The sequence below is a fragment of the Amblyomma americanum genome, chromosome 1, assembly GCF_052857255.1.
Source record: "Amblyomma americanum isolate KBUSLIRL-KWMA chromosome 1, ASM5285725v1, whole genome shotgun sequence".
Classification (NCBI taxonomy): Eukaryota; Metazoa; Arthropoda; class Arachnida; order Ixodida; family Ixodidae; genus Amblyomma; species Amblyomma americanum.
The window spans coordinates 492,854,985-492,865,094 of NC_135497.1; the positions used below are offsets into that span (position 1 = coordinate 492,854,985).

General features: G+C 46.2%; 1 protein-coding gene across 1 annotated transcript; it reads left to right on the forward strand.

Annotated features, from left to right (window-relative positions):
• Positions 1-1,460: 1,460 nt before the first annotated feature.
• Positions 1,461-10,110, forward strand: LOC144105249 (uncharacterized). The gene is made up of 4 exons (XM_077638392.1): positions 1,461-1,917; positions 7,226-7,319; positions 7,853-7,928; positions 10,000-10,110. The coding sequence occupies exons 1-4, from the start codon at positions 1,609-1,611 to the stop codon at positions 10,001-10,003; spliced, it is 483 nt and encodes a 160-aa protein (XP_077494518.1). The 5' UTR covers positions 1,461-1,608; the 3' UTR covers positions 10,004-10,110.

Sequence of the window (10,110 nt, forward strand, 5' to 3'; positions counted from 1 at the left end):
CACGTTTGCAGTACTGGTGAACAACCTTTAACGCCCATATGCTTGGGTTATCGGCTGCGTTGCGGCGAGTCTTAGTTAAGATCGTCCGCGACGCCATCGTCACCGTCCGTGACGCACATGCTGAGAACTTCAATTCCAGTACGTGCCAAAACAGCTCGTATTTATCGTAACGATACGAACTCGAAAACACGGCTTCGATGCGCTAGTGGGCTCTTGCTTGTTAAACTACACGCCATCAGGATGCGGCGAGTGCTAGCCGCTGTTGCATATTAGCTAAAGTGAGACGCAAGTATCGACGTAGTTTCGTAACGCAGTTGATATCACAGCAATCCGCTTGTACTGGTCACCGATTAAGCTGTTCAGTTTCGTGATTTCCGGTGAGCGTGCCAGTGTCGCGCAAATTAATGCATCGCAGCTACTATTCATCGTGTCAACTGCGTTCAACTTAACCCCGATATTCGCCAGGTTGAGATACGGCGCTTTTCTTCGCTGTTTTTGTCGCAACTTAGTGATTTTATCTGGCATGAAATGAAATTGCATTCTGTCAACTTCGTCGTCTGCTCCGTCGTCTGCTAGGGCATCCGGGTCACTTCAGGGGATCACAGGATCGCAGCTTCTACAAACGACATGTTATAAAAAGTAACTGAAAGCGCTTTAGTATTCTTAAATAATCTAGAAATAATTTAAAATAAATGCAGTGTCTTTGTTGTGAAGATAATATAAATATTCATGGTTTAAAAAACAAATTTTTTGTCTGTTGCAATTTTTCACCGACACGAAAGCGCAGCCATCGGCGCCAGTGCAGCGCAACCGACGCGTCGTGTTTTGTATTATTTGCCTCTTTGAGGCATTGCTTGAGTACTTGTACGGCGGACGCGTGTGAAGAACTCATTCAATAGGAAGGTGAGCAAGAGTGTGCTTTGGAAGCCAACGACCAGGATTTCGGCCGGTCAACATTGGCGAGTTTGAACGGGTAAGCCACGAAGAAAGACAGTGCTGCGACGTCTTGTCATCTGTAAAGGGAACGAAGACTCCTGCGCCGTTTTACTAAGCCTGGATGAATCGCATGACCGGTGAGTCCCGCTCTGCCTTTCTTTGCTAATGATCTGTATTCACACGCGCTATTTGTATGCGGCTATATAGGGATGTGAGTGGAGGCAGTCAACCTGCGGTTGCCGCAGCAATATGCGGCGCCAAAAAGCAGGGCCTATATCCTGCATGACAAGTGTTGTTCTCATTGTCTTTTTGTGCATTTAGTACTCGCATGCCGTGGTAAATAAAAAAGGCACCAGATATCACAACAGAGTTACGCTTTCGCTTGCTAGCGCTTCGACACTCGGTGCAAAAGCATGGATTTGCACTGCGTAGAAGACGATGAGCGAGAAGTGCCGCGCGGCGGAGCGCTCGCGCTAGGCCAGCTGCGCCTTCGCATGCTGTGTCGTACAACAGGCTGACCCCGGACGAGTAGCCCGGAAGAAGTCTGACGTGGCTGTTCCTGTTCCCACAGGCGGGCGTGGTCTCACTGGGCGGTGACTGTTCGTATCACTAGCTTCTGATTGCTTGATTGTCTTTCGCTTTTGCAGGGAGCTTGCAGGTCGCTAGGGGCGTATGTCGACGTCCTCTCCTGGCCAGGGGAACTCCCCCTGGTCGGCCAGCCTCCCCCCTAACAAACTCTCCCTGGACGCCTTGTTTCGGGGTGGCGTCGGCACTATTCCTGTGGCCTTGGCTCCATCGGATGGTGGCGCCATTCGACTCAACAACCAGGATGCGGTTCAGACTGCGTTACGGGCGATTACGCCTCACTTCTTAAAAATCTGTGATGTCCGGCAGTACGGCAGAGGAGGCGTGGTGTGTAGGTCGACCGACCAGGCCTGCATCATGGATTTGTTAACGTGCACAGCTTTTGGAAGCCAGTCGGTAAGCGCGTTTATACCGCCGCACTTGGCGTGCTCTAAAGGTCGGGTGCGAGAGGTTGACCCACGCCTTAGCCCTAAGGAAACGCTAGAGAAACTCTCCTCCGCAGGGGTGATTTCTGTACATCGGTGCACTCGGGTCGTCGAGGAAACAAAACTTCCAAGTGAAGCGGTAATTGCCACCTTTGCGGGTCTCTCCTGTCCATCTGAGTTGAAGGTGTGGCCCCTGGTTTTCAGGGTCGATCCGTATTCTTCAAGGCCACTTCAATGCCGCAACTGCTGGAGGTTTGGCCACAGCGCGAACGCCTGCAAGTCGAGTTCAAGGTGCAGTGTGTGTGGTGGTAATCATGACCGTGAAGGAAGGTGTTCAAAAGATGAGATGTGTTGCTTGTGCAGCGGTAGTCACTCCGCCACATATACTAATTGTCCTGCAAGGGCTGAGGAGGTTAAGGTGCTGGAAGTGTTAGAAAAGCGCCGGTGCTCAAGGCGCGAGGCTATGGCTATTGTTAAGGAAAGGACGTACAGGTACTCAAGTGTGGCAGCACGGCAGATGACTGCGGTCGTGGATTCAAGCCTGTCAGATGCGATTGATACAGCGGTTGAAAAGGCAATGGTCAAGGTCATGGATCGGCTAATGAATTCAGTAACAGAGTGCATATCGCAAGTCATGGTGGCGCAAATGGCCTCTTCAATAATGACCTCCAATGCGGCGTTGAAGTCATCCGTGGATCCTGCAGTACCTACTGAACTCAGTGCGGAGACGCCTTCCCTTGTTTCAATGCAGCCGCAAAAAGAGCGCACGCCTCAAACTCATGTACCTGAAGTCACGACCGGAGCAATTGATGGGTGTGTTGAGCTGATGGAGCTCGATGCTCGAGCTCAGAAACGTAGCCGGTCTTCTTTGGCCGTTGCTGGTCCGTCTAGCTCCCCTCAATCCAAAACAAAAAAGAGTAATTCAGGAAAAACTGGTCACCACAGCATTTTGGAAAAGGCAGTTGCTGCTGCAGATCTCTCGGCAGAAGAGGGTCTCAGAGTGCTGCAGTGGAACTGCCGTTCCATTCAATCCGCTTTCACTGATTTAGTAACTCTTTCAAATCGATTTTCTCCTCATGTGATTGCGCTTCAAGAAACCTGGTTGTCGAAAGAGTTTTTATTTCAAATGGAACATTATCGAATTTTTAGAATGGACCGCCCATCAAGGGGGGCGGTTTGCTTCTGCTGGTGTCATCCAGATTCTGTCACAAGGCACGATTGGTGTTTCAGCGTGTGGACGCTCATTGCGAAATTCAGGCAGTGGATCTTTCAGTTCCTGGTTTCCATTCCATTACTGTCGCAAATGTATATTTTCCATCTGGGGTTCATGACACACGGCCATTAGATTCCTTACTCTCTGTCAGCAGATCACATGTGTTGCTTGTTGGGGATTTCAATTCGCATCACTTGGGGTTATCGAACGGACCAGTGCGGTCTGCGTTTATGGGATTGGGCTTGTGTGAATAACCTAAACTGTCATAACTCGGGTTTTCCGACCTTTCTCCGTGGGCACTCCCGATCAGCATTGGATTTAACGTTTTCAACCCCCGGGGTAGCAGTTTCCTCCTGGACTCCGGTTGACTCTGCAACAAACAGTGACCATTTCCCACTCACTTTTGACATTGTGTGTCCGATGACTTCTATCGGCGGATTCAGTTACACCCTAGTCGATTACAACAAGTTCAGAAGTTCACTCAGTTCAGAACTACACTCTTTGCCGAATTTGTCTCAGGAGAGCAGGGTGTTAGGCTTATGCTCTATTAGAGATCAGGTACGGAGGCAATCAGAGTTTACAGTGTGCGATAGCATAGGCACTTCTCTGAGCCCTTGGTGGAATGCAGAATGTTCAAAGGATTGTAGGCGGCGCAAGGCAGCCTGGAAGAAACTTATTCATAATCAATGTCCCCGGAATTGGATCGATTATAAGTTTCTTGCAGCTACCTTCAAGCGCACAGTCGCTAGGGCAAAAGAAAAATATGATGAAGAGAATTATGACCATCTATCAAAATCTAATAACAGACAAGCCTTGTTTCGCTTTCTGATGTCAAGGAACAGGCTGCCACCGCCTCACAACATTCCCTCTAATGTGCTGACTCCAGTAGAGCTTGCCAGGTCATTAGAAGAAATTGGCAAAGGCTTGAAACACGGTTTTTCGGCTGCGCTCTCTCGCCCACAACTTCTTGGGAATCACTATGGTTTCTGAGCTCTCCCAGGTGATAAATCGGTTACCTTCTGCAGCTCCTGGACTTGACCGTGTCACCTCTGCGATGATTAAAATATTGTTCGACGAATCCCCCAATGCTATATTGGAGCTGGTAAATTACTGTATTAGAACCCCATGGATCTCGGATGTATGGCGTGTTTCCAAAATTATCCCGGTGCTTAAAATGCCAGGCGAAGGGTTGGTCTTAGACAACATTCGACCAATTTCATTGACATCGAATCTGGTGAAATTGGTTGAACGCGTGCTGTATGGACGAATCATGCCAATTATTACTGAAAAGGGACTACTTAACCCCTGTCAGATTGGTTTCAAGCCTGGGTGCTCTGTATGGTGTGCGCATACTGACCTCGAAAGCCGTGTCCGACTAGCGCGCCGGCGTCGACTGTATGCTGCGCTGGTAACTCTAGACATCTCGAAAGCATATGACAGTGTCGAACATGGGCCTCTGATGTACAGACTATGGGCTCTGGGCTTGCCAAGTTATTTTGTGGAATGGGTGTCAGCTTTCCTGGCTGAAAAAAAATTTTATTGTTGTCAACGCGGAGTTTCTACAAGGAAATTTCATCAATCTAGAGGTGTGCCTCAAGGTGCAGTTCTCTCCCCTGTTCTATTCAACCTCTTACTCAGTTCGATTCCGACTTCCCCTGACGTGACTACGTACGTGTATGCAGACGATATAGCTTTCTTTGCTGCTGCGAGTGATTTACATTCTGTGTATATTGTTTTACAGTCATATTTAAATTCCCTTGACCGATGGTTATCTGATTTACACTTAAGTCTGAATGTAAACAAGTGCGCTTTGTTACCTTTTCCGGTTACTCAACAGGTACACATTTCATTGTCTTATCGTCATCATGTCATTCCTCAGGTATGTTCTCGAAAGTATCTCGGGGTAACTTATGACTCCTGTCTCTCTTGGCGGTCACATGTAACATGTAGATCAGGTTGCTGCGAAAGGGATTCGGGCGGTAGACCTTCTGCGAAGGATGAGTAGCCCTCGCTGCGGTATGCGCAGACATGGTCTGCTGCTGATTTACAAAATGTATATCCGGCCAATCTTGGAATTCGGTTGCGTTTCGTTTTCTGGAGCAGCTGCATACAAACTGCGCCCACTTCTGCTCTTGGAGTGAGAAGCTCTGCGCCTGTGTTTGGGTCTCCCTAAATACGTGGCAAACAATGTTTTGTATCTGGAAGCGCGGGTGCCGTCTCTTACTGCAAAGTTTCGCCTTTTGACAGTACAAACGTTTTTAAAGCTTTGCGACTCGGAGCAGCATGCATCCGAGTTGATCTTCCTAGGGCAGCGAGCGGAGTTATTGGGTGTCGGATGGTCTCGCCTTCAAACTCCCCAAATCTGTTTCGTTGAATCTTTGCTGGGCCCACTCAACGTGCGAATACCTGAAATTGTTCCGGTGCGGTCCATCCCTGCAAATGTGTCTATCATCTACAATGACATTTATCCATGTAATGGAAAATTACTGCCTTTCTCATGGTTAAATGGTATGTTGGAGGATTATTTGTCGACCTTCAGCTCACATGTTGCAATTGCGACTGATGGCTCGGTGTGTGCAGAAAAAGCAGGTGTAGGTATTTACTCCCAGACCCTTGACTGGTCTTTTTCTTTCCGTCTCCAAGATTTCACTCCTATCTATCTGGCTGAGTTTCTAGCAGTGGTTCTCGCTCTGCGCAAGGTACCAATTTCTTTATCAGCAGTAATAATAATTACGTACTCGTTATCTTGATGCACTTCCCTCTCGGCGTCCACTGAATCGCAGCTCTTTCGGATACTAAAATTCCTGATACCTCCACACATCACATCAATTCGATTTCTTTGGGTTCCTGGGCACAGGGGTCTTAAATAAATCAGCTGATGCTTTAGCGAAGGCAGCCCTGAGTGGACCGATTGTTGACCCGCTTCCAACAACTGCTTACATCACGGCGGCACGCTTTCGACGGTACACTGTAATGAACGAATTGGCCGCATCAGCGCTTACTTCCTTGGACGACTTCCAGCACCTACTGTTCCCATTGAGAAGCTCAGTCTGGCGATCGCGCAATCTTGAAGTTTCCTTCACGAGGCTTCGTTGCCGGGTGCCGCAACTAAATTTTTACCTATACAGGCCTGGTCTGGCGATCTCCCCATTGTGTCCGTATTGTGCGGAGCCGGAAACAATAGAGCACTTTCTTCTTTTTTGCCGTCGCTACTCATCGATTAGGAGGCGACTATTAGAAGTTCCAATACAGAATCTCAGTTTGCGCCTGTCTTCTGCGGTTGTTCTGTCTCTTGGCGCTTCTATGCTTGGCCATACCAATGGGAATGTTTGCTCTGCCGTTCAAAATTATCTCCTAGAATCAAAACGTCTACCATCATGAACTTTCGTCCTGCCCATCCCATTATCAGCTTCTGTATTTCGGTTTTTACAACCACTTATAGTAATCCCTACCCCTTCTTTGCCTAAATTTTAGTTTGTATGACCCCCCTAACCTACTGCATCCACCTCGGCTACGGAAACTGTGGGATCCAAATTTTGGTAGGTCATCCGATGCTTGCCACATGCAACTGGTCATTTAAATAGTCACCGCCTGGTTATGGCAAATCCCCCTTGTGGGTATGTGCCATTGTGTGAGGTCAACAACAACAGCTGCGATCAGACACCGCACTATATTGCTCAGGGTTAGTACTCATCGGATTAGTGCCTGTGCCTTAATATGCGTCATAATAAATTATTCTGAGACAGTGATCGCATGCGAAAGGCTAGTTCATATTCATCGCCTTGTCATTTGTAAACTTGTCTGTGCTTCCCCAGTGGAACAGGATTTGAGGCAGTGTTATGTCAAAGTTAGATCAATCTTGCGTCTTCTGAGCTTTAAACGTCGATGCTTCCTCTCCTTCTGAGCACTGCGAGCTGTCGGAGATGCAACTGCACACTTATTTAGGATTTCTACTTTTTGCTATATCCCTCGCTTTTGCGGCCCGCATTCAAGTCGTTCGCCATTGTCGATGGTTTTTTGTTACTTATTTTCACTTTGTTATTTATTCTTGGTTGCGTGCCATCAGCTGTGGTGCCGGCGATTCTCCGAGCTCGGAACACTTCCCAGGCACTGGATCCTACCCACAGACCTCCCTTCGCCGCACTCACGAGTGTTCTTTGGTATTTTTTTGTTTCTCTTGCCCTTACTTGCATTGCCAGTCGACAAATTTTTGCGGCTTTTAATTGTATGCAGATTTGTTAAAGGCGCTAGCATGTTTTCTATGATGCTAAGCTGTGCTGGGAGATATCAAGCTTCTTGCTAGTAAAGGCATGCTTTTTTCCATTCTCTCTTCTCATTTAATCAAGGCAGACTGTTTGCAACTTTCAATTTAATACCTAGACATTGGTGCAAGGCACCATGTTAGGAATTAAGGAAAACCTGCATATCCTATATTCAAATTGGTGCGCGGTATTTCAGTCAGCTCATCTTTCAGTGTGGTTATAACAGTCATTGTGACTCTTCTCAAAGAATGTATATGGGTCAATTACATAAAATCTGTTCATGTCTTTTGTCATGGGCTAGCTCATTGGTTTTTGTTTACTTATATTACGTGTAAATTTAGTTTTTAAAGCAGTAGACGATTTCCTCTCTTGTCATTCATGACATATCTACAGCCACTGACAGCTGTTGCTCTGGATGTATTTATTTGCAGTTGCCAGCGGCCAGCATCTATTGGGCCATGCGTGCTTCCTGCCTTCGGCTGTGTCATCCCTCCTGATCCGTTCATGGTAGTTATTCTTTCTCAGTGATGCATATCTTAGCTGCCTACTTAGAAAAAAAATATTTTCAATATAGGCTTGCGGCTAGGTTTAGAAATGCATGAAACTCTACATGCACTTCACAGCAGTACCTCAGCTTATAATTACCGGAACTGTAGACTTGTATAAAATATAGTCACTGATGTAGCTCTTGACGCAGCTGCTGTTAACATAAACGTGCTTTGACATTGCACACCTGTTGCCTGGTATGCATATGTGTCCTCGAAAAGGACCCATATGTTCATTTATCCCTTTGAAAACATTGTGCTCTACAATGATGGTTTACCAGTATTTCAGATACAGAGACCAAATTGTCAGTCAGTAATGTAACATTGCGCGATGACACCAATCCTTGTATGACATAGCATCCTTGCAATGCACTGGGCAAGCTGCTGTCAGCACAGATTTATTGCTGGTTTATTGCCATAGCATATGGTTATACTGCACAGTTTGTACCTCTACCTTCTTAAAGCTGCATGCTTGAAATATTTAAAATTAGTTGAAGGAAATCTCTAGGAAATGTAACAGTAACTGTCTCACATTTTGGTGGACACTTGAATCATGATATAAGAGAGGGATAAAGAAGGGAAGTATTGAAGAGCTGCCCTAGCTGCCCATGTTAGATGCCCCTCTTTAGTTAAACATACCTCGCAATTAACACCTTTGGTGCAGAACAAACATGAGACTTGCACACTCACAAGCCCCCTCATGTCAGTAAAACAAAGTGCCAATGTTGCCGTACTTTAGAGCTTTGCTCTTAAAAGCGCAGCTGACTGCTGCTCAAAGTTGAGAGCAAAAATATGTCTACTTTTCCTCATGTGCAGTCCGCAGTGCTGGTGCCATTTGCAATGGTGATTGACATTGAGTCGCATGATGCGCAGTCCGCTCCTGGAGTTTGTGATTTTGTCTGTCGTGTGAATGTGCTGTTAAAATTAATGCAGAACAATGGTTCTCCAGTTCGTTTTAGGTAACTGTATCCTGTGCCACATGCTACCACCCTTTTTTCTCAAATTTCCTAATCTCATTTAGCCATCTGATTGCCACCCATTCATGCATTCACCTACTCTTGAAATCCTCCCAGTGTTTTAGTGTGGTATTGCTTATATCTTCTCTGCATTACACATGCATTGCACTTCCTCTTTTTTTGATTTAATCAAGATATCTCTGTTCCCGTTTCTTGCATAAGCATAAGAGGCGACTCAAGTGCACCATCTGGGCTTGTGATGCAATGTGTAGGGCCCTTCGTTTTTGAGTAAATCCTGGTTTCTCCCTACTGTTGCACCAATAAGGATTCTTAAAGATCAGGTTCAATGCAATTTCTGTGCAAATGTGCCTGTAAGAAAGTGTGGTTTGAAGGTGCACAAAGCTCAAGAACTGCTGGAGTGTAGTGGATGTCACATAATTCTTCTGACAGATTTTTTAAAGAATTCTGGGTATTTTATTTTCCTTTTAATGTTTATTGTTTGTCGGTTGCTTATAATTTTTGGATAAATTGAAAACTACATGTACTGACTGGTATTTCATTCCAATAATTATACCCATTATTATGAAGCTGTGTTGGAAGGTAGGTGTGCATTTAGTATGCGTGCTTTGAATTTCAGTGTTTGTTTCTTCAATGTAAAATGGAGGACAGGTCTCTGCTGTGCGAGTTTTTTTGCAATGGAGTGAAAGTAGCTGGCGCAGCATTTGCTACTGTGTCACCCAGCCAAAAGTTCTCCCACAGACCACTGAGCTTCTGAATACCTATGGCTTAAAGCTCGAAGCTCTGGTTGCCCTTTCTTAGGTTTTCTGCATTAACGAGTGCAAGCCCAAGGTCTCAGAGCTAACAAGCATTTGAAACCATAGAGCTATACACAGTAGTGCTGGGACCGTGCAGCAAGCCAGTGTGAATTATGTGGCGATAAAACGTGGTTTACTGTAGAAAGCTAATGTGAAAAAATAGTTGCGCTCACAGAAACCGCTGTTTTTTCTTAGTCGGTCATTGAAACAAAGCAATGCATGTAAAATTTGATATGTCACTGATCCCTGAATTTTTATCCAGCTAAAGACCAAGAGGTGCATGGAGGTTGTGCAAGCCACCAAGTTGCGTGTGATTTTTGCCAGGGACCTGGAGCAGGCTGGGAAATTAGTGGATGGCCAGTGGAATTCACTC